The sequence below is a fragment of the Struthio camelus genome, chromosome 2 (genome assembly GCF_040807025.1).
Source record: "Struthio camelus isolate bStrCam1 chromosome 2, bStrCam1.hap1, whole genome shotgun sequence".
NCBI lineage: Eukaryota > Metazoa > Chordata > Aves > Struthioniformes > Struthionidae > Struthio > Struthio camelus.
This window is the reverse complement of record NC_090943.1, coordinates 12,839,841-12,862,003: the sequence shown is the minus strand read 5'-3', so window position 1 is coordinate 12,862,003 and position 22,163 is coordinate 12,839,841. Positions and strand designations below refer to the sequence as shown.

The 22,163-nt window shown below is 39.8% G+C and overlaps 1 protein-coding gene across 8 annotated transcripts in view; it reads right to left on the bottom strand.

The window, feature by feature from the left end:
• WDR37 (WD repeat domain 37) overlaps positions 1 to 22,135 on the bottom strand; it is a 51,912-nt gene extending 29,777 nt beyond the window's left edge. The window contains exons 1-6 of one of the 8 annotated variants that reach the window (XM_068934324.1): positions 21,767 to 21,905; positions 16,789 to 16,853; positions 10,096 to 10,127; positions 6,711 to 6,888; positions 2,286 to 2,382; positions 396 to 500 (exon numbers count right to left, since the gene is read on the bottom strand). In XM_068934324.1, the coding sequence (XP_068790425.1) occupies positions 396 to 500; positions 2,286 to 2,382; positions 6,711 to 6,848 (340 nt within the window). In that variant the 5' untranslated portion in view covers positions 6,849 to 6,888; positions 10,096 to 10,127; positions 16,789 to 16,853; positions 21,767 to 21,905. Of the gene's footprint in view, positions 1 to 395; positions 501 to 2,285; positions 2,383 to 6,710; positions 6,889 to 10,095; positions 10,128 to 15,952; positions 16,149 to 16,788; positions 16,854 to 21,766 lie in introns of those variants that run through there. The other 7 variants (XM_009683957.2, XM_068934325.1, XM_068934323.1 and 4 more) reach the window with 7 other exon arrangements.
• Between the last annotated feature and the right edge of the window lie 28 nt (positions 22,136 to 22,163).

Below are 22,163 nucleotides of genomic sequence, written 5' to 3'. Positions count from 1 at the left end.
GTTTTAGAAATATTAAATACTATCAAAATATTTTTGTCGCACATATGACAAAGCATATATCGCAACGAGAATGATTTTCTGTCAATTACTTATAACTCTCACCAGCACTATAGGAACAGAAGACAGAGAAGTGGCATAGCTAAAAACAGGTTAGGTACTCATAAGTGATTCCCATGGCCGGACTGGTTTAAAAGTTGCCCAACTTTATATTATAAAGAACCTTTTCAATAGCTTATAGCTTTCCTCCAAAATTTGGGCTGACATTCTTTAAGTATCTTCCTCAGGCTGAATTTTACTGAGAGGCTTTAGACAGTTTTCAGCTGTTCTTGAGAGTAAGTCTAGGTCTGTCTCTCTACAAATTCTTGGGACCTCTTCTTTAAAAAAACTTCACTCACTCCCCAGGCTTTGGAATAAGGCTTTGAAATCTGGGAGAACGTGATCCATCAGGAGTATGCTTTTTGCCATTCCTGAGAAATTCACTGAAGTCTCAGTTCTAAGCACTAGAAGGAAAATAAAGTCAGTTTACACTCGCATACCTTGTCCAAGTGCTTTAAATGAGCAAAGACAGATACTCTCTTCTGTGTTCCCAGTCACATACACCTGAACTTTCATTAAACGCAGGTAATGTGAAAGAGAAGTAATCAAAGAAAAGACAGGCTTGTAGTAACAGAAGACGGAAACAAACAATTAGGGAATTGGCTGAAAGAATTAAAACTGAAGCCTGGAAGGAATAAGGAAAGGAAGGGACTAGAAATTAGTTGTAACAGGGGAAGAAGAGTATACGAGAACCAGGGGGGAAAACCTGAGATTCTCTAGGTAAAGTAAGTGCAACAATAACATAGACGTTATACCAAGAGCAAAAACAACAGACTGGGCATCAGAAGAGAAAAGAAATGGAAACCTGGAAATTGTCAGGGGGTGGAAAGCGATCACAAAGGCTAAGACTCAACTAGAATTCTCAGCTGAAGAAGTAGGATGTGGAAGAAACAGATATAGGATGGAAGGAAAATAATCACGCCCTGTAGGGTACAAATGCCTTCACCACCACTTTTCTGTCAAACATTTGTGAAGTTAAGTGATAAAAAAAACTCATTTCTACCATGTTTGTCAGCATAACTGATAGCAATAGTAGGCAATTAGAGCTTATCTCAGCTGACAGACATCTGCATGGTGCATCTAAAGCCTGATTTTTTGAAAATAATAATCACCTAATGCCACTCTTCCCCCCAAAACCAAGCAGTCACATATAGCTCTTCAATTTTGGTTGCTGTCATGAAATTGCTGTGACACGGAGTAATAGCAGATATCGAGCAAGCCATCTACTGTTAAGGCTGCAGTACTTCCATAGAGACAACGTATAAAAGGCTTTCAAACCTTCACAGCTGTTGGTTCTCTCAGAACAACAAGCTGGAAAAAAATATCCCTATTTTTCTTACTTTCAGCCAACTTCCCAGCAGGAGGCGGAGAACTCAAGTGACCAAAGTGTCACTACTGCAAAAAAACTGAAGTGTTGATGCTAACCTTTAACCAATGTGAGCTCAGGTTTTAGAAGCAGAACAAAAGCAGTACTTTTTCAGGAAGTATGCAGGAATGTTTTTGTAACATGAGTGTTTGGTTTAACTGTGAGAACAGATTAGATGTGGAAAAGAGCTTGACCTGAAGCCAAGACAGACAGATTTGACAATTCAGAGGCCAAGTCATGCAACACAGCTTGCAAAATCTAACAGGAAAAGTTAAGAAAGGCATTATCATATGATTGCCTGGGTTACTTTGAATCCTCTGTTCATTTACACTGCAATACAGTCATTACACAATTACATTTGTTACAGATAACACCTGGAATTATTAACCGAGTGCTCAACTTCAGTCTTCACAGGCAGCCACAGATACTGGTCATGTAATGTACTAAGTTGTGAGGTCCAGAAATGACATTTGTAAGTATGCATACAAAAATAAAGACAAAGCTGCAGTCTCAAACCTCATAGGCTGAGCAAAGCTACAGCCAGATTAAGACGGCATACAGCAGAGCCTACACCAGGAAAAGGAGACGGCCACTTCCATTTCTTTGCCGTGGCATCAAAGAGGATGGCATACATCAAAGACAAAAGAAAGTGATTTTTCTTAAAAAGAACAAACATGGTCTTTGGCAAGAAGTTCAAAACAGTTCTTAAGCTCCTCAGATAAACTACATTAATTACATTATAGTATCCAATGTCAGCTTTTCAATTAGCTCTACTATATCCTAAGTCCTAACAACTTCAGGTTGCTGGGAAAAATATACTCACATTCCAAATTTTCGATATAGAGGTTTTCAAATTCCCGCTCTATTTGTCCAAAAAGTTCAAGAAGCGTATTCCGAACAGAAGAAGGTAGTTTAGAATCCTAGAAGGCAAAATACTGGTTTTTGCACCTGTTTCATTTAAGGTTCTACCAAATATTTAAAATTATGATTTAATGAAAATATACCTGTAAACTACAGATTCCTGTTTGAATAGAGCACAGCATGCAAATCGGCAAAAGCATGCCAAAGCCTACCCAAATTTTATTTTTGCTTTAATGTATTTCTGCTTTCATTTATTCAGAACATTCTTTAGCGCAGAATAAAACAAAAAACATAAATGTCCGTTGTTTCCAAGTGCCGTATGAAAGAAAAAGATGAAAGTAAAATTCTAAATTTCTGCACACGTGATAGAGCACAAACCAGATGCAGGCTAAAACCTGTTACGTCTAAAGCCAGGGACTGAGGAATTAATTACTGTACAGATAGGAAATACAAAACCTCACTGGAATCAAAAACGTGGCTTCAACACTGCAGTGCTATAAGATTTCTTTTTATTTAAATAGAAGGGAGAGGGGGAAAAAAAAAAAAATCAAATCCTTCCCTCCCCAGAGAGTATTCAAGGATCTCCTCTTCACAGAAAACATTTAAAAGCAAGTTCACACAGAAGGGCTGGTTTTTAACTTCTGCATAACCATCGTAGTAATAAAAGGCATAAAAACAAGTAAATGGTAAAACCATGAACACAGGATTTATGTAACCCGAGTTCAATATCCAGCTTGGCCTGGATATTCTGTATGCAAGTTATTTAAATTGTATTCGTCTGCCTACAAAACAGAGATCAGCGCTGCATTTTCACTGTACAAACGTATACCTTATCCAAAAAAACCTGACTACTGATTTCTGTTGGGATTCAAGGTTCTCACTATAGAAATAATTCTGTTATTGAACCCTGCTGAGAAGACACCGCGTGATGTAGAAGACAACTGACAGTAGTCAATTGATAATTGGGAATACCTAGTGCTAACAACCCACTTTCAACTTACAAAATTTAAAGCACAGCATACAGATTAGGAAAGGAGACAGATTACAAAGGAGAAAATACTGTCATTAGCCTAATAACTCGAGTCAATCCACTAACTGGCCTAACCTACAGCTATGGATCCAAGAATGAACCATCCTTGCTCACTAAGTAAATCAATTCTACTAAACCTATTCTTTTCTTCAGTTGCTGATGGACAGCATATTTTATTTACCTAGTTAGCCACCTATAAACTTTCTAAACAGAAGCTTCCATTTAACTGAAACTTTCCCTAACAACGAAAAAAGCTTAAGCACTCCTTAGTAGGATAGTTAATATTTAACCTGTCATCTCAAAATTCAGTAAGACAATAGTTTAGTACTGGACAAGCCTGCAAAAAGACATATTCAAAACCTGAGAAACAGCTATGCAAGAAAACAAGTTACCAAAATTCAAAGATAAGTAATGAAGCATACATCTTGAGGATCCCAACGAAAGCATACAGAGATTGTGCCCATTTGCAACAACTACTTTTTACACAAAGCAAAAGTATACAATTTCAAAGTCATCAACTATGAACAAAAAAGAAAACTGAAGACAGTTTCTGTCACAGCACAAACCACCACTGTTTCAGATCGAGAAGTACAGAACTATTAGAAAGGAACTAAAAATGTTAGTACAGGACATACCTAAATCAGGGTGAACTTAATTTCAATGCAAGTTTGAAGATAGTTATTGCTCATTTTATTCTGAACTTTCCCAAAAACACTTGATACAGATAAATTGGTTCCATTTCTAAAAATTGCCTGAATTATAAAAAAGTATATGCATACTAGCCATTAGAGGCAGCACATGTCTTTGAGTAAGACAGCATCTAAGCAATCAGAATTTAACCTGACTTGTGTTTTGGTTCATGTACAAGATAATAAGATAATTGTCTGCAGAAAAACACAGAAAAGCCTATCATGATCATGCTCTTATATTAGCTATGAAGCTATTTCCAGACACCAAGTTGAAAAAGAGTGAAAGAAACCACTAACAACCGTAACATAGAACACATAACATACTGTTCGTAACTCAGTCTTATACCAATTTCATGTCTACTTTAAACTGACAGAAACAGGCAATATTGCTGAAAGAAGTGGTCCTATGCTCTTCATGCCCCCAGCTATTAATTTCTGCACCTGCATTTGCCTCTCCCTTGAGTCAATACTCTTGTTCATATACCCCCAACAAACCAGAACACGAAGCAGATCCAGACTAAAATCAACTTTCAATGAAGCTGATTGAACAACAATACCACACAAATGAAATACTATTAAGAGAAATATTAAAAGACTTATTTCCGATTCAATTACCCAGTAATTCCATATAACAAGGTTACCAAAGAGACCAAGGTATCCTTGAACAGCTTTAGAAATACGAACTGTTAGGAAGGTTTTTAAATCGTTTCTTAAAGCCTGAACGCATACATAAATCTAAACTTGTGAAAGTAGCCAATGCATCATAACATGCATCCACCTGCTTTACTCATTCTTAAGCTTGCATTATTTAAATTAGCATATTAAAATAGGATGCAACAACTATTTTTGCAGATAAAGAGACGATATCATCTTGATTTCATGTGTTTTATAGCTCTGTTGCGAAGTGGCATTAATGCTCTCTCCATACTAGAACTGGTAAGCGACTGTTCAAGGTCAACAAAACTAAATCAGCTAACATATAAAATATTTATTTTCTCAGCATAAACTTTTATGGAGTTTGATGTTAAATACTAAAATAGGTCAATATATTTTTTTATATACATAGAAGTTACAGCAGGCTCACCTCTCCGCTGCCCTTCATTCCTTTCCTAAAGTAAGGCTGTAATAGTCCAAAAGCAAGAACAGTTTTCTACACAAGTAAATATTTACATTGTCCAGTTTCCAGATGACTAGAAGCAACAACTTTAGCTCTGTTAGTTTCCAGAAAACTGGTACTTTAAATCAACCAAAAAACTGATTCAATACAAAAACCTGTCCTACCACAGAGGAGACGCAACCTTTTCCCTTAACAGTGTTAAAGACAGCCTACAAGAGAAAGTGTGGCTTCTCATAGCATAATATTGTTAGTACTTCAAAGCACTTCACTGATAAAAAAAAATCAAGTTTTGCATTGCCTTTGCCAGGCTCGTACTAACTTTGTGTGTTCAGTGTGATAGCATAATTTTCAAATCCACTATTTGCTTATCTTCAGCAACACTACTCCAAACACTGTTCCTGTAGGAGCTTTACCTAGTTAACTTCGGCATTGTTAAGTGAAGCATTCCAACTGGCTCTAAATTGTGTCCATTACACAGACTGAGCAGATTAGGAGAACTACAGAATTTTTTGTGGTCGTTTTTTTGCCCTGAATCAAATGCCCAGAAGATACACCAAACGACTGCACTGCCATTCAGAGAGACTTCAGCTGGCTGGAGAAATGGGCTGAGCGGAAACTCATGAAGTTGAGCAAAGGGAAGTGCAAAGTCCTGCACCAGGAGAGGTGCTTTACCCATGTAAAGAATATGGAGCCAACTCCTTCTCAGTGGTGCCACGGACAAGACAAGAGGCAACGGGCACAAAATGAAACACAGGAAATTCCACCTGAATATAAAGAAACAATGGTTCAAACGTGAGGGTGGTTGAGCACTGGAACAGGTTGCCAAGAGAGGCTGTGGAGTCTCCGTCCTTGGAGATCCTCAAAAACCAATCGAACACCGTATTGGGCAACATGCTGCAGGTGAACCCTGCTGGAGCAGAGGGGTTGGACAAGACAATCTCCAGATGTCCCTTTCAACCTCAACCATTCTGGGATTCTGTGAAGATCACATCTGTATTCAAGCCAAGTTCAATAAATAAATAAATAAAAACCATAAACAGAGAAACAAAGTTATCCCATACCTCTATCAAGCAGACAATATTTAATGTAATTTATTTTATGGAAAAAAATGCAGAACAGTGTTCCCACCAAAACCTTCCCTGAGTTCTAGTAACAGATATTTCAGTTTATTCATATCGATGGGCTAGCAGTATTCTAAATTCATATTTATGAACTCCAGAATCAGTCATCAACTTAAAGGGCTGGAGGGAAAGAAGTGCAGTGAGTTGAGTAAGCTGTATTCTTTGTAGCTGCTACTGGTTTTATCATTCGCTCTAAGAATACATAAAAGTTGATAAAAAGCTTCACAAGTCTGAAGATAACCAGAAATAAGGTCAATAGCCACATCAACAGACTGCAAGGAAAGTCAGCACTTAAAAGCAAGCAAGCTGCAAGCTGCTGCTCCTCCAGCTTTATTAGACATACTTCATTACTTAAGTCTATTTAATTTCTTCACATTAAAAAGTCATCATAAAAGAATTAACAAAATAGTCTAAGTATCAGCTACCTTACCTGCCCTTCCAACATGTCTCTCTGCAGTCCTGCTCGTTCTTGCTCAGAACTGTTGGTTCTTCGGATAGATAGACTGTGTGATTTACGTTTCTGCTTTGCTTGGCGAGCAGCTGCACAACTTCCACTTTCTATTGGCATTACTTCAAAAAGATAGCTTCACAGAGGCTCCTATGATAATCTAAGGATAAGTATTAAATGTTACAAATTGCTTTGCCAAGGGATCTAGAGTTTAAACGTTTTCTCAAAATGGAAACATTTAGGTCTACTGCATTTCAGAGTTGTTTGGGGTGTCATTAAACCCTTCCAAAAGGAGGGGTTCCTACTACTTACAGCTATGCTTCAAACAACCTCGAGTTCAAAAATGCATATGCATACATGTAAATAGAGAATGGAATCACTTCTGCATTACTCTTTCCATTAGATTTCATTAGCATCAGATTTCATAACAAACCTCCACAAAAGGGAAATAAATTCTACTACCTTGCTCTTGAGTAAGCATTTTGGTAAATACTAGCAGTGACAGCCCCAAAATGCTTCCAGAAAAGACTGTTAGACATACTATATGTCACTGAAATGCATGCAAAATTAAAACCCAGCTGGAAAATGAAAACAAAGAGGCATGATAATTTCAGGACACTGTCAGGTTAAAAATATATTATGCAACATTAAATGTTACTATAGAAAATTTAATAGATGTGCTTGTTTATACGCAGCAGCAATTAATTTCAGTGAAAATTAGGTTTCAGAATTTCTGTCACCATTTTCTGATAGCTCATGGCGTCACTTGCTCAGAAGAGGCGCTTGACTTACCAGGTTGTTGTGGTTGCCTTTTTCAAACTTTGTCAGCTCGCACACACTAATTAAAGCCAAACACGTATTTTAATACTCTAAAAGACACCTGACAGTATCACCAGCTAGTATTACCATGCATGATCTACTGAATTCCCCTGTTTACAAAAAATCAAATTATGCTTGATTTTTTGAATAAAAAAGTAGAGAATAGGTTCTTTACTTTTAAACACCTTAGTTTTTACAAACACACAATTTCTGTGTATCTTTGAAAATTAAAGGTGATATTCAATGGAAATTATTTTAGTTTTGTGGGGCACCAGTTGTCAAACATTTCAAATGTTTTAAAATTTATTGTTTTCAACTCTTGAATCCTGAACATTGAGAACAAAAAAATTTAAAAAATTCATTCTCCAGCATAAATGATTTCTGAAACAACAATTACAACTGAAAATAGCTGCAACAGTCTGCAGAGAAACAGGAGAGCAGAGTTGGCAAAGCTGACAAGGCAACTGAGCTTCCTTTTAAATAAGTTGATCAGAGACAATTTTAACCATACCCAGGGCCATTTCCAATTCAAGATCCACCAACAGAACACCAGAACACTAGAACGCAAGCTAGGAATGAGCACCACTGCTATTAAAAAGATTAGCCATTAACCAGTTCAGTGAATTTAACATGATATTTTCAGCTTTTTAACGTATCATAAAGCCAAGGAAAAGCGTCGCTTACTCACAACATAGTGTGGGACATGAATGGAAACGGCTTTCACTTCACCTTGTTTTTTATACCACAAAAAGAAAATTCCTAGAGATATATAAATTTATGCAAAAATACGAGACTACCTTTAGTTAAGGTTTTGATGCCCATTCATCCTCAGATCTTCTCAAAGAAATTTGGTATTGTAACTAATTTTTAGAACACCTGAGTCACTTAAATTCTACAAGTTCCAGTAACCTGACATCAATCCCATAGTGAAACTAAAATAAAGTTCAGGTTGCACCAGATTCTTATACTTCACTGAAATGAGCCTGTTCACTTCCACTGGACTCCGCACGGTCCTTCCCTGTACCTAATCTCATAGGAGTTTTTTACGTGTGATTAATCGGTAGTAATTAATTAGTTATGTTCATAAATTAAAACAAGAAGGAAGAAGAAAAAGAACTACCATTATTTCTTATTTCACCAGATTTTTTCCCCACTGTGGCTAGATTCCTCTACCACAGAAAGAGGGAACTGAAATAAAAAACAAACCTCGTGAACAAGTCATTGATGATTTTCTAGACTTCACCAAGCATCTTCCTGTTCTTGAACATATGGCCAACAATTAGGAACAGGCTTTCGGGACTCATCACATTTGTGTTTCTTTTCAAAATATGACCAGATCACAAAGACGTGAATGAAAGATTCTCCTCCATTCTACCCTTTCTCCCACCTCCTTTGGGTACCACTCTTTCAGCAGCTTTCAGTTTCCCAGAATCTGCAGGGTTCACGACTCATTTGTAAGGCCCAGTGCACCAAACCACGTGTGTGCACATACACATACATGTACTGCATGATTTTTATATCTATACACAGAGTTATATATAAGCATATAAACTGGTTTACATCACCTCACTTAAACTCTGTTAAAAGATATAGAGTAAATCTAATTTTTAAATCCTGCCAGAGACTGGCTTCCAAGTGACATGAGCCTCAGTTATACAGAAGCCTTTCAGCGAAGTTAAGACAGTTTATACTTTCTCTCCATTATCCATTAACTACATTAACTTCTACCTGCCCTCTATTGCGAAGTGGCTTCATTTTAGAGGAGTTCAGCAAGAAATATTTTTCCCTGGATTGCTTTGAGCACATACGCTTTTGGCAGCCATAAAGCGGTTCATTCTACCAGTACAGAATTTAAAGGGACACAGTCAAATGCACAACACTACATTTTTACGTAACACAATTTTCACATAAATTACATTTAAGTTTCTATTTCCACGGCTAGTAAGCAAATAGAAACGATTAGCTAAGAAACACCTCCATTACTTTATCTCTTTGCTAGCACTTCACCTGCAGCCAGGTTCACTGACAATAACTGCACTCTCCTCATGCACCAGCATGACCAAGTCACTCATGCGCTGTCCTGGAGAGAGCAAGCATGCACGCTCTCCTCCAAGGTCTGCAAGAGGGCACACACAGCCACAGCAAAGCTGAAACCAAAAAGGCAGCAAGCAGGCATGTGCATATGCAGAACAGGAAGGAGAAACTGAAGGGAAATAGCTTAACTGTCCTTAAATATTATCCTTAAATCCATCCAATAGCCTTATAAATTTTCAGTAAGGGAGCAATCTTTAAGAGCGTTTAAGATCAAGATGTTAAGTCCGTTTGGGGGAAAAAAAAAAAAAAAAAAAAGACAGTGTCCCTTTAAATATTTATTATCATCTTTGACAATTTCAGAAAAGTTTTGATGCTGTTAAACATTTTCCAAGAGTAGACTTCACAAAACAGATCCTTGGCAATATGATGCTAGAAAATAAACAAATAAGGTGCTCATTTCTAGCAGTTACCTGATTCCCCTTATCATGTAACGTTTTCAAACAATGAAAATTACCTGTCCAGAATATCAGTGTCATGTTACATATCCTATGAAAACCATATTAAATATTGATTAGTGAAACAGTCAGTAGTATATAAACCAGTCAAAATCTTTCACATTTTTGAATCTTTAGTAGTTAGAATGCACTTAGGAAAGGGGGGAAGCGGGGAATTATCAGTACCAGTCAAGGCTAAGCAAAACCATATCTAAGCCAAACAAAGTAAAAAAAAAAAAAAGGCTTAAAAATGCCCCATTACAGATATATTGCTCATCAGATACAGTTAACCATAACCTTTGAATGTTTCAACCGAGCTCTAAAAAGATAAATTCACTTCCCTTCTGCTCGGTAAGAATACAGCTAGTACAGCTAGGATGAAAAACCACAAGTAGTATGGGACTCTTGCTTCCTGACACAAATGAAGCTGAATTCATGAAAGCTGCAAAGTAGCATAAAGGATTTTTAAAAAGCTGAAATAAAAAGAAAAGTATTTTCCAAAAAAAAAAAAAAAAGGTGGGCGGGAGCGTTGTATTACTGAACTGTATTTGATATGGGTGCCAGCAAACAAGCACTGTATTATTAAAAAGAGAGCTTACGGGATATATTGAACTATTCTGCTCAATCATTTTGGAAAATGCTATGTTTGCATAGTGTTCTTCAACACAGTGATCTCTCAAAGCCTTGAGAGAGAATGCTACCAAATAAATTTCTGACAAAGTCAATCAGCAGAAATAGGAAAAAAAAAAAAAAAAGCGTGTCCTAGAAAACAGGCTTGACCATAAGTGGTTACTACATTCTGAATGCAAAGATATTTCAGAGTTCCAGTTATCCTGTTTAATTAAACTCATATCATATTTTACAATGTGTTAAATTAAAGTTCTGCCACCTACCTTTCTGTAACAGATGTTACCATGTATTGAGAGTGACAGGAAATACTTCACTAGGGTAGCAGTAAAAAACACAGGTGCAACAAAGTACTGTTTTATTCAGCTACAATAAAGAAATGGCACTGAACAGAAGTGCACACACTAGTCTTGCTAGACTTAAAAATCATCTCACAGCAGTAACCGACTAATTCTACTTGCGTATGTCCTCTGCTCTTGAACGTGGATCAAGAGAAAACAGAGTACCGAAAGGAAAGAATGCCTGGGGTTTGCATGCTGCTGAAGCCAGAGGGAAAATCTGTTTTAAGAAGCGTCAGAGCACAGACAGAATGGCTACAGTACTGCATTTCCTTTTTTGTTCATTCAAGACAACACACAAGTCTGGAAAGGGAAAGCATAAGGAAATCTTAGCAACATCTCTTACCCAAGATCTCCCTGCTCCATTTTGTTTAGACTTGAACAATATTAATACTTACCATTTTAAGGACTGTATCAAAAAATACAGGCAATTTTACTGTATTTGTGTGTGCTCTTATATCTCTTAAACAGTTTCAGGTCTCTCACTTTCAAATGTGTTTTCAAATAACATTTCAGTGTACACTATATTATAAACAAAGGCTTATTACAACAGTAATTATTGCCCTGTGCAGCAATAAAACTTTAAGATACAAAGATGCAAATCAACATGTTTTTTTCACAAAGGGGGGAGGAAAAGGGGAAAGAGGGAAGAACGATTACATTTATCAAGGCCCTAATTACATATAACTCAATAGCATTACTCACGAATTAAGGAAGTTTACAAATCAACATATGCCACTGCAGTCTAAGAATATGTAAAGGAATCAAATTTAAAGGAGTTAAAATTTCCATTTTGAGGTCTTCAGCTCTAGGATGCTATACATTCAACTGCAGTTATTTCAATGCAAGTTTAAGAATACAGCACACCTGAGAAAGAACAAGCTAAGCAGGCTTTTGGCAAGACCAGCTGTTTTTCCAAAGATGAACACTTAGGAAATAAAACCATTCCAGATCATCACAGATGATGCGAGAACAAGTAACAAGCGTGCTCAAACCTTATGAAATCCACTAAGTGTTACAACATGAACTTGGTTTCTAAATTTAACGTAGCGTACTTTGAAACAAAACGGTATCTTCCTTGACATGTAACGGAGGAAAGCAGCCATCAGTTAAGAGGTGGCAACCTCCCTTTGGTAGAAAGCATAGAAAGGGACTGCACCAGTGAAGCTTAAGCATGTTACACAGTTAGAAATTAGCAGTAAAATCTTCAGCACATTAGTGGGTACCTACTCTGGGCAAGCATCTAACACCAACATTTAAGGAGAAACCACGTCAGTTTTACTGCCAGCGAGCTTTGATCTTATTAACTCAACTACATCAGCAAACATTGCAATCGCATTAAAACGCGGCGCAGATCTAGCCTTCCCGACCATTACTCTACTACAGCAAGAAACAGCATCCTCCTTTGGCCATCAATGTATTTAGGCACTTATTCTAGCTAACACTAAACAATCATAATGATCAAACTTGGATGACTTTAATTTCAAACAAGGTTGCCCGAGTTCACTAATAATCACCCTACCCAGACCTCTGAGGTAAAACTGCTCATGTACTGAAAGTGTATGATTTGCCTTTATGTTCTGTACTACTACCCCTGATTATTGAATGCGTTCACTGTTTCAATTAAATTTAAACGGTTCAGAAGCATATGGCTAAAAAAGTAGAGTAAAATATACCGGCTATTTTATTTAGCTATAAGTATATATTGTACTGTGCTGTATTAATTAGTATTTTTGATTAGTTGCCTTGATCGAAGATTTCAACAGACAACATCAGTTCCTGCTAAATTACTCGCTGGTGGTTAAATCTCAAAATATGTCTGAAGGCTGCTCTTCATTTCCTTAGTTGTTTTACTGACATCTTATCTCTCATTCCCGTATTATCAAATCCCTAGTTGCTTAGAGGCAGTCTAGATGTTAGATGCATGCACAGGTACATGCATCTGGCACAGGTTGCCCAGAGAGGTAGTGGAGTCTCCTTCGCTGGAGATATTCAAAACCCGCCTGGACGTGATCCTGGGCAATGTGCTCTAGAGGACCCTGCTTGAGCAGGGGGGTTGGGCTAGACGATCTCCAGAGAACCTGGAGAACCTCAGCCTGTGATTCTGTATGCAAATATAAGACCTGAGGGTGAGCAATCCCAAGGAAGTTCTAGAGCTAAGACAGTTGAACCAGGTATTTGTTTAAGGCAGCACTGTACCTCATTTAGAGAGTACCATAGTAGGATTGCGGCCTCTAAACAAACACTGTATTGGTAATAAGTACCTAAGTATTAGATAAACTGCTATTATCACCTCTAATATCGCTACCCTTCATTTAAGAACACATTACTTGCTAGTAAATTAGTATCTTTTACCACTTAAGACACTAACAGAAGTTAGTGTCAAATTTAACTGCTTTAATACTTTTTAGCAAGCTTTTCTGAAGCACCAGTAAGTAACCTCTGTCTTAAAGCATTTTCTCATATGGCCTATCAAGGAGAACTTCCACATCCTCCAGCAGCACAGATAACAGCACTGCAATATCCAATTCTCCCATCTTAAAACACTAGGATCATTCTCAAAATAGTTAGTAGGTATTGTTTGAGGATGATGAAATAACAAATTACTCTAACTTACAAGGAGACTGTCCTGATTGCTGTTCATTTCTCAGTGGTCACATGTAGAGTACTAACAAACTTTCCCAGCACACGTTAAAAGCTGTAGCCTCTGCAACAATCCCCCCTTCGCTTCCCCTCAGAAGACAAGCTACGACTCTTAGCTCTAAGACCTAAAAAGTTCCATGACTTAAAACAACCCCTGCCTCCACTCAAACATCTAAAATGGAGCATTACTTAACTTCTCCCTATCTGACACACGCTAATTCTAGCCCGCAGTTCCTGGACTGCATACAAGTCAACTATTCCTTTAAAGCATTTATTTCCACCATACTGAAAAGACTTCTCCTATGACTATATCAGCTCTCTCAAGCACTTCAATCCATACAAAAGACTCTGTATACACGATCCATTAAACAAGTCCTAAATTTTAAAAAGACACAGCAGAAGGACATGACTACACATGACAGCACCTCATTCTAGAAAGAGCTACCTTTAGATTTTATGTAACACGTTAACCTAGTTTGCGGACAACTGTACAAATAAACAACTGACATTATAAAGCGTGTGGTATTTTTTTTTAGTGGCCTTTGCCTTAATTCCTCAGGATTGATGCAGGCATCCTTTTTCTTAAAATAACTGTCCAAATTCACAAAGCAAAAAGTTGCATTTAAAGTCATCATGAGAGGACGTATTAGGACTGACGTATATACAAAAGTGCACACACACACAAAATGGAAAGTAATTAGCCCAAATTAAGCTTATGCTTTTAATAAGTTCAGTGGAAGCTATACATTGCTTCTTTTAAATTTACTGTAGACCAAGGGAAAAATGATCAAGTTCAGCTAAAAAGGAAAACTGAAATAATTTAGTTGCAATTTTACATCAACGCTTACAGTACTAAGTAAAATTAGCATGGCTACCCATGCTCTCCTCTGCACATCCACTTGCCATTGACTAATAAACTTCCTATCACAAAAAATGTTATCTAATGTAAAGTACACATAAGAAAACACAATGGGGGATTCCTGTGGTTACGAGCTTGCTTTCAAGAATATCATGTATAAAATGACAAAGGTATACTTGTTCGGAAGTGTTTCAGGACCTTGTTCAAGCCAAAAGATTCTGCTATAGTACTGCAAAGGACTACTGAAACAATCTGTATACCTTTCAGATTTACTCAATGGCACTGAATCACTTCAAAGAAGCTATTCCACCAGTTCTCTACTTAAATCTTCCATGAATCACAGGTCTACAAAACACAGTTAAAAGTGCTATAATGAAACAAACTTTGACAAATCAGGAGACGACGAGGAAAGATAAAACACACAGGGAGAGGATTCTCTTTTCTCAGGAACACCCAGGCGTCCTTGAATAACACTTCAAGGTTTACCTCAAAAAATAGAGTTTCCTCATCTTTGCACATGCACAATTTTTTTATTTAATATCCTTCTAAAACTGCATATTACCATCGCCTCAGCCTTTGAATAAACCTATCAGTTCTTCCAACAAATTTATTTTCACAGTTACCAGGCCCAGGAAAAGAGAGAGAACTACAGCAGGTGGATCTTTACGGACACCGATTTCACATATCTCAGAAAGTTCAAGTCATTCCCCCACGGCCACAGGTTAGATCTTCCTGATCTCTCTGCAGACAGCCTTTCTCTTCCTGCTGCAGCTGTGTCACACTTGAGGGAATTTCAGCGTTTCGCTTTTACTCCACTTGTACATGTATCAGAGGATCTCAACACAATTTGTAAACTAATGAGCTACAACACTTGGCTTGTCCTTAGGATACAGAGTACTACATAAACAAAGATAGCAAGCAAGTCTCCTAAGCTGCCGCACCTGCTACACCCTCACTGTCTGCAGGGTTGCAATCATCCCTACTGCCTCAGGCTTCAGGTGCCAAAAAAACAAAAATTAAAACGCTCAGGACAAGGAAGGCAGGCTTGCTTTCAGCTATTCTCGTTTTTAAGAAGGAACGTGCAGGTCATGTCAGGCGGAAATAAGCCAGAACAGCGCCGGTTGGAGACAGGAGGGAGGTGGGGGTCGAGGCAAGGGCCCCGTTTCACGCACCGGGCCTTTGCTCTAGAGCTCGCGGCCAGACCAGGCGGCGGCAGCCGCGCGGGCAACGCCGGCCACGGCTACGGCCACGGCCACGGGCACCCGCAGCGCCGCCGCCTGCCCCGGCCGGGCGGGGGTGAGGGGGCGTCGCGGCGGGAAGATGGCGGAGGGCCCGCAGCCCGCTGAGGGGAGCGGGCGGAGCGGGGCGAGGGCAGCGCGGAGCGGCGGGAACCCGGGCCCCCGCACTCACCTGTCAGCAGCGGCCGGGCGGCGGCGGAGCGGCGGCGGGAGGAGCAGGGCCGAGCCGGAACGCGGCGAGGAGGCGGCGGAGGACGACGACGACGACGAGGAGGAGGACGCGAGACGCAGCGACGAGACCGGCGCCACACTCCGGCCCGACGCGGCTCTCCCGTGAGGAGCCCGCGCGGCAACATCCGGCGACGGGCGGAAGCGCCCCCGGCGGCCCCGCTGCCGCCCCGGCGCCGCGGAGACGAGATGGGCCGGGGCCGGGGCCGGGCCGCGCCTCCCCGCCGGGCCGGAACCCCGAGCGGCGCCGGGCCGGAACCCCGAGCGGCGCCGGGCCGGAACCCCGAGCGGCGCCGGGCCGGCGGGTGCTCCGGGAGCCGCCGCTCCGCCGACCCGGACCCCCCCCCCCCCGCCCCACTAGCCCCCGCTTTCTGCGAGCCGCTGACCGCTGCGGGCGCCCTGGAAAGGCCATCTTAAACCGCATCTACTGCGTTCCGCTGTTTGTTTGGGGATTAGATACCGTAAACCTCAAACAGATTTTCATCTTGAATTACCAGTCTGTTCTGTCAGCCTTACTTGTGTTTAACAAATAACGGCATGAAAAGTATTCTGTTTTAAAAGGATACTTTAGGATGCTTTCTCTTTTACGTTTTCCTCACAAATCAGCCACCTGTATTTCTTCTTCGGGATGCATGCCACAAAATACACATTTCTATACTGAAGTCACATTAAGGAAATCTTAATCCTTAACAACCATGAATGTGTGTGCATATTTGTAAAGAAAGATATGTTAGAGAGTACCGAGTTCCTCAAAGGAATGAGGAACTTGAAGCAGCTCACCTTGTAAGGGGATCCATGTAAGGGAATATTCGAGGTATAATAATGAAGACACTGTACTATTATTTCTGAAATAAAACACACCATATTAAAAAAAATACCATAACAACAGAAGATCCCATCAAACTGGTAAACGCTGGAAAGAATAGGCAGCAATTGACTACGCTGCCGCCATTCCTATGCTTCTACATTTAGCCTTGAACTGTGTATCTTCTAGATAATAGTCTAATACTGATATTTAAAAAGCTGACTTGTATTTCATCCTAACTATAGTTCAAGTGGACCACTGTGGATTAAAGATAGAAATGGAACTTCGTTAAACACAGTCCTAATTCCGTTTTTTTTTTTTTTTTAAAAAACTAAAGGCTGCAAAATGCCAAATCTGTACTTTTTTTAGTACATCTGCAGACAAAATGACAGAAACTGTAAGTCAAAGCTAACCACTACATTCTGCAAGTAGGCTGTTCACTTTGAAGCTTACAACACATAATTGAAATGTGATTAATTCCTTTGCTGAGTAACACTCACAAAAATCCTCCACCTAAAATTCTTATTCATTCTAGCAGATTACAAAAGTCAAAGGAGGCCTTTAAAACTGCCTAATTATTTTCTCTCTTCCTACAGATTATCTAACTACCTCAGAAGAAGGCAGTTGGTAAAAAGGCCAAAAGAATATGTGCTTCATACTGGGAGGACTAAAAATATTGCAACTTCTTTTCATGTGCTTGTCAGCCTTTCTTCTTCTTCCTTTCCACCTCCTTTTCTGTAGTCATGTCTTAATTGCAGTTGTATTAACACAGAGGAAAATAGTGTATTTTACTTGTTGACTAAAGTTTTGATCAGTCTTTGTGCCCTGATGCATCTTTTCCTTCGTTGGAGGTTATTCTACAGGATAAGCAGCCTAAACAGTTGAGAAGTTCCCTTAATTTTTGCCTATTCTTGTCTTCAGTGCCACCAAAAGGAGAAAGGAAGGGAGCAAAAGGGATAGATTGATGGCTTTCAAGACAGGAAAAGGAGGAGTCCGTATGTATAAGCAAAAAAAGATAGACAAAAGGTACAATAGGTACAGTATAGTTGCCTAGGAAGAAGCTTAAGTACAGCCTGAAAAAGGCCGCTGTTTGCCAGTAAGAATTCTCCCAAATAGTACACTTGCAGTTATCTAGCCATCTTATCCAAGTCACAACTGGAGAGTCCTCAGCCATTCAGTTCCTAAATGTACATTTAAGTCTCATTATTCCTCCCGAAATTATTTTATCCAAATACAATTCTACTACACTAAAACACTTTTATCTATATTTTCAAAGATAAAAATCTCCAGAGGGAGCACAAGAATCTGCATTTGACGTTTCTCTGGAAAAATACTTGATTTTTTCTCATCCTCTGTTCACTTTCCAACAGAAGGGGGCAGTAAAGAGATCGCTAGTTTTTTTCTGAAGAAGAAATGCAAAATACTACAAAAATAAGGGAAGGCAGGGAGTTAAACTTATTTTTTCCCTGATACGGGGTGACTTTCACCTGAAAATTAACAGATATTGTGTGGATGCAGTCGCTTTTTCGAGAGAAAAGAGTGTAAGTAATACTGTTGTCATGCTGGCCCCGTTCCTGGTTTACGATGGCACTACAGAGTAGCAAGGCACTATTTAATGTGTTCTTAGATGTACAGAACAGCAGGCTGCCTCTGCTTTTCACAGACTGCTCTTTCAAAGCAAGACATGTACAAGGACAGCCATACAGGAGCCTAGGGAAATCTGGAACAACATGAGTTAGCATGAGACTTATCAACAGCAAATAAACCTTTTTTACAAGCACTACCGTAAACACAGTGGCAAAAGTTAGGTTGTCCTAGACTACAATGCAGACCGTATGTATTCCTTTCTCTGTTTCCTTTTTTCAACTTAGGAACACAGGATAAGAAAGGAAAGGTGTCTACAGGGCATAGGAAATCAGCAACAGAACAGAATAATAGTTGAATCTTCTAAATCAAGATTCTCCAAACCTGTAAAAGTAGCAGGAAAAGGCAGAGCATCCTCTCTAGAGTGCAGACCAAAAGAAAAAAAAAAAAAAGAAAAAAATAGATCTAGAACAGAACAACACTCTAGGAATATTTATTCCTTCATAAATGAAACTTCTTAACTACTCCTTCCTAAAAGAGCTTTTTCCTGTATTATTGTGTTAATTATTTATGCTGTACATAAACGTTTGGAAGCTGTCCATCTTACCATTTTCCATCAAACTTCAGGCAGCAAACGTAAATGCAAATGCAACATCCTACTTATATATTTAGCATATCTGTATTACAGTTCCACTACAAGGCCATCTGTCTTCCTTGAAGTGAGCTAAAGCCAACCCACTCTCCCGAAATAGGACTTTTAAGGAAGAAGGCTCAAGAGAATGGCAGTGGGGACTGGAAGGGTGGATTTGAGTCCCAATTCAGATGAAACCCAGGCTGCTGTTGGTCTGCGCATAGGTGTATCCCTTACAGAAAGGTTTTCTGAAGAGCTGTAAGTCCAGGGCAGAAGTGCACTACTAAGTGGACTTCTTCAGGGAGGCTGGGGACTAGGAGAGCTCTGTAGCTGACAAGGGTGAACTGGAAGTCTTAAATATTAAAGCAAATGAACAGCAAGCTTAAGAGGAGGAGGATTGGGTTTGAAGGATGGCGAAAAACTGCAATTTTATTTGGTGAAACTGAAAACTGAAGATAGGCTCATTCCATGAGAGTCTGTGCATCCTAGGCTGAGGTCAAATCTCAGGTTTGTTCTACATTTATTTCACCTGGTAGCTTGCTGCCTTCTTGTTTGCTTACCTTGATGGAGAACTAAGATGTGGTCCTCTAGTTTGGTGGGGGTTTCATCTCCCTTTATCTTAGTAGCTAGCACAACTGTTAACGATTTGTAGCTGACTGGATCTGGAGGTGAAATGTGAGATTTCCCAGTGATGACAAGAAACTGCTTTCTCTTCGTTTCTCTTGGTAGTAGAGCGTTTGCAAATGGTCAGTAGACTTCAACAGAAACATGAATTAAGTCAAGTCTCAAAAGAGCGTATATGCCACTTCATGCATGCTTCTGTTTATGCAGGGTAGATTAAAACTTCTGAGGTTTCAGAAGTTTCTGTACCACTATAGAAATGAGGATGTTTTCCTTTCCTCACAGACTGCTTGTTTGAAGGTACAAGGTAAGTCTGGAGGGGAGCAAGAGGAAAGATGACAGAAATGACATAAAACACCTGATCCTGAATGTGTCTTTGGTTGTACCCTTGGGAGGTCTTCCACTTGTCTGTTTTGTGATAAGATTTCATTTTGGCTCTCACATTCTTTTGGTTGCTTTTTATCTCCCATTATCCCCTGGGATTTGTTGTCAGATGTGGTGTTCACAAACATCCCTCCAGGTGAAATGCTTCATTTCTAGGACAGTAACTATAGCTGTGTCTGACAGTCAGGTTCTAAAACACCTGCACTGAAGTTCTCAATGGTTATTACTGGAAAACAATCTTCTCTCTCCTTTTCCCCATAATCTGCAGGGATACTTTCCTGATATCCCTCCACTGTGTAGGCTGCACATCACTGTATATGTTCCAACTGCTCTTTAGTTGTTGCGATGTCATTCAGGTTTCTCAGCCTGATTTTTAGGTCAGCATCTCCACTTTTTAGGGTAGAAGCTTCTACTCCAATAGGAGAGCTCATTGTTACTCTGTTGTCTTCATATGTGATGCTCTTTTCTACATCCCTCTCCGTAGTTACAGTATTTTTGAGAGAGTTATATAGCTTATGTTTGGTCATATTAGCAGACTGATAGAAAAGAACACTTACACAGTTGTCAGATATTTTTTCACTTTGAGCAATGAAACTAGCAAGTGATCAATATAGCAAAGGATGTTCTCCATATTTCTACAAGGCTCATTTTGCAGTTGCTGTATTCATGCTGAACAGTGACTCAGGATAAAAAAGAAAGCTGTGTATGTTTCAGTTCTTTCTCACAGGGCACATTAATGTTCTTGTGTTATGTTTTTTAACACTGATAGTTGAAAGGATGTGCAGCAGCTGCTATATTCTTCTTTTTCTTTTGATGTTCTCTACCAGTTTCAAGTCACTTCCACTCAAACCACTTCCTGTCCTTACGCTCCCTTAACCCATAGGGGAACTTGTTGTAAGATATTAACTGTCATTTTGAACGTTTTGTTCTGCTAAGGATTTCTAAATGAAAGGCCATCTGTCTATTCACTGAAAGAATCAAAACAAATCAGACTGAAGTGCTAGGATGTGAGCTTAGAGGCAATCACAGAAAGTGCTGCCACCAAGACAACACCTGGAACATCATTTCTAGGCCTTTTATGGAAGCTGCAAGTCCAAATCTGCAGTCAGGGAATGAACTAGCAAGAAAAGCTTTGTTCAGAAGCTACGCAACAGTGGTAATACCAATTTCCTGCAGAGGCTGATTTAAAGTTCCTCTGCTTTGTAGATTGCATATCTGTGCATATCCAGAACTATACCTCATCTTTACATCTTGCCTGATAATCTATCCAGAAACTCAGTTTTTCTTTCTCTGTCCCTTAATAACTTAAGGGGATAGTAACGATGTTAATCAAGCTCTCAAAATGCCTATCTCCTTCGCTAATAGTTACAGTTTGAATGAGAGAACTGCTCTGTATTCCTTACCTCCTTGAGTGCCATAGGCTGTACATTCATCTGTCTGAGACATCTTAACCACTGAAGTGATGTTGCCATGGCACAAATTAAAAATATAAGACTAAATGTACTACAGTGGAAAAAAACCAGCATGTGACTCTATAGGCACCTGGTTATGGGCTTACCACAACAAACGCTTCCAGAACTGATTAAAAACTGAATCCCAAAACCAGTATAGCACAAAACACAGAGGCATCTCTAGGAGCTGGCACTTCAGTACAGCCCTTCGTATTTCATGGGTGGATGAGAGGACAAAGGAAGTGCTTAACGTTAAAGACATTCAGAACCCCAGATCGTTACCAGCGGATAGAGAGGTGACGTGCATCTTTGTAAATCACAGTAACGGTACGTTGCAGCGCAATTCAGTCCTGAAGCGCAGGCCAGGCTCCCTCCCGCGCCGGCGCAGCTGCCTCGCACCACACGGAGCAACGCCAGGCGCCATCGCAGGCCCGCGAACCTGCGTTACGCGCGGCTCGCCAAGGCCCTGCGCACGCTGCCGTGCCTTCTTAGCACCTTTCTGTAACTAACATTCCCTGCCCTTGCTCCGGCGTCAAATCTCTGTGAAAAGCGCTCCGAAGGCCCCGCTCACCACCTACGAAAAAACCGCCGCCCCTGACCCGCGGCCATGCAGCCGCCAACCGCTGCACACGCACACACACTCCCCACCCCGGACTCTCTCCCCCATTATCCGCTCTCC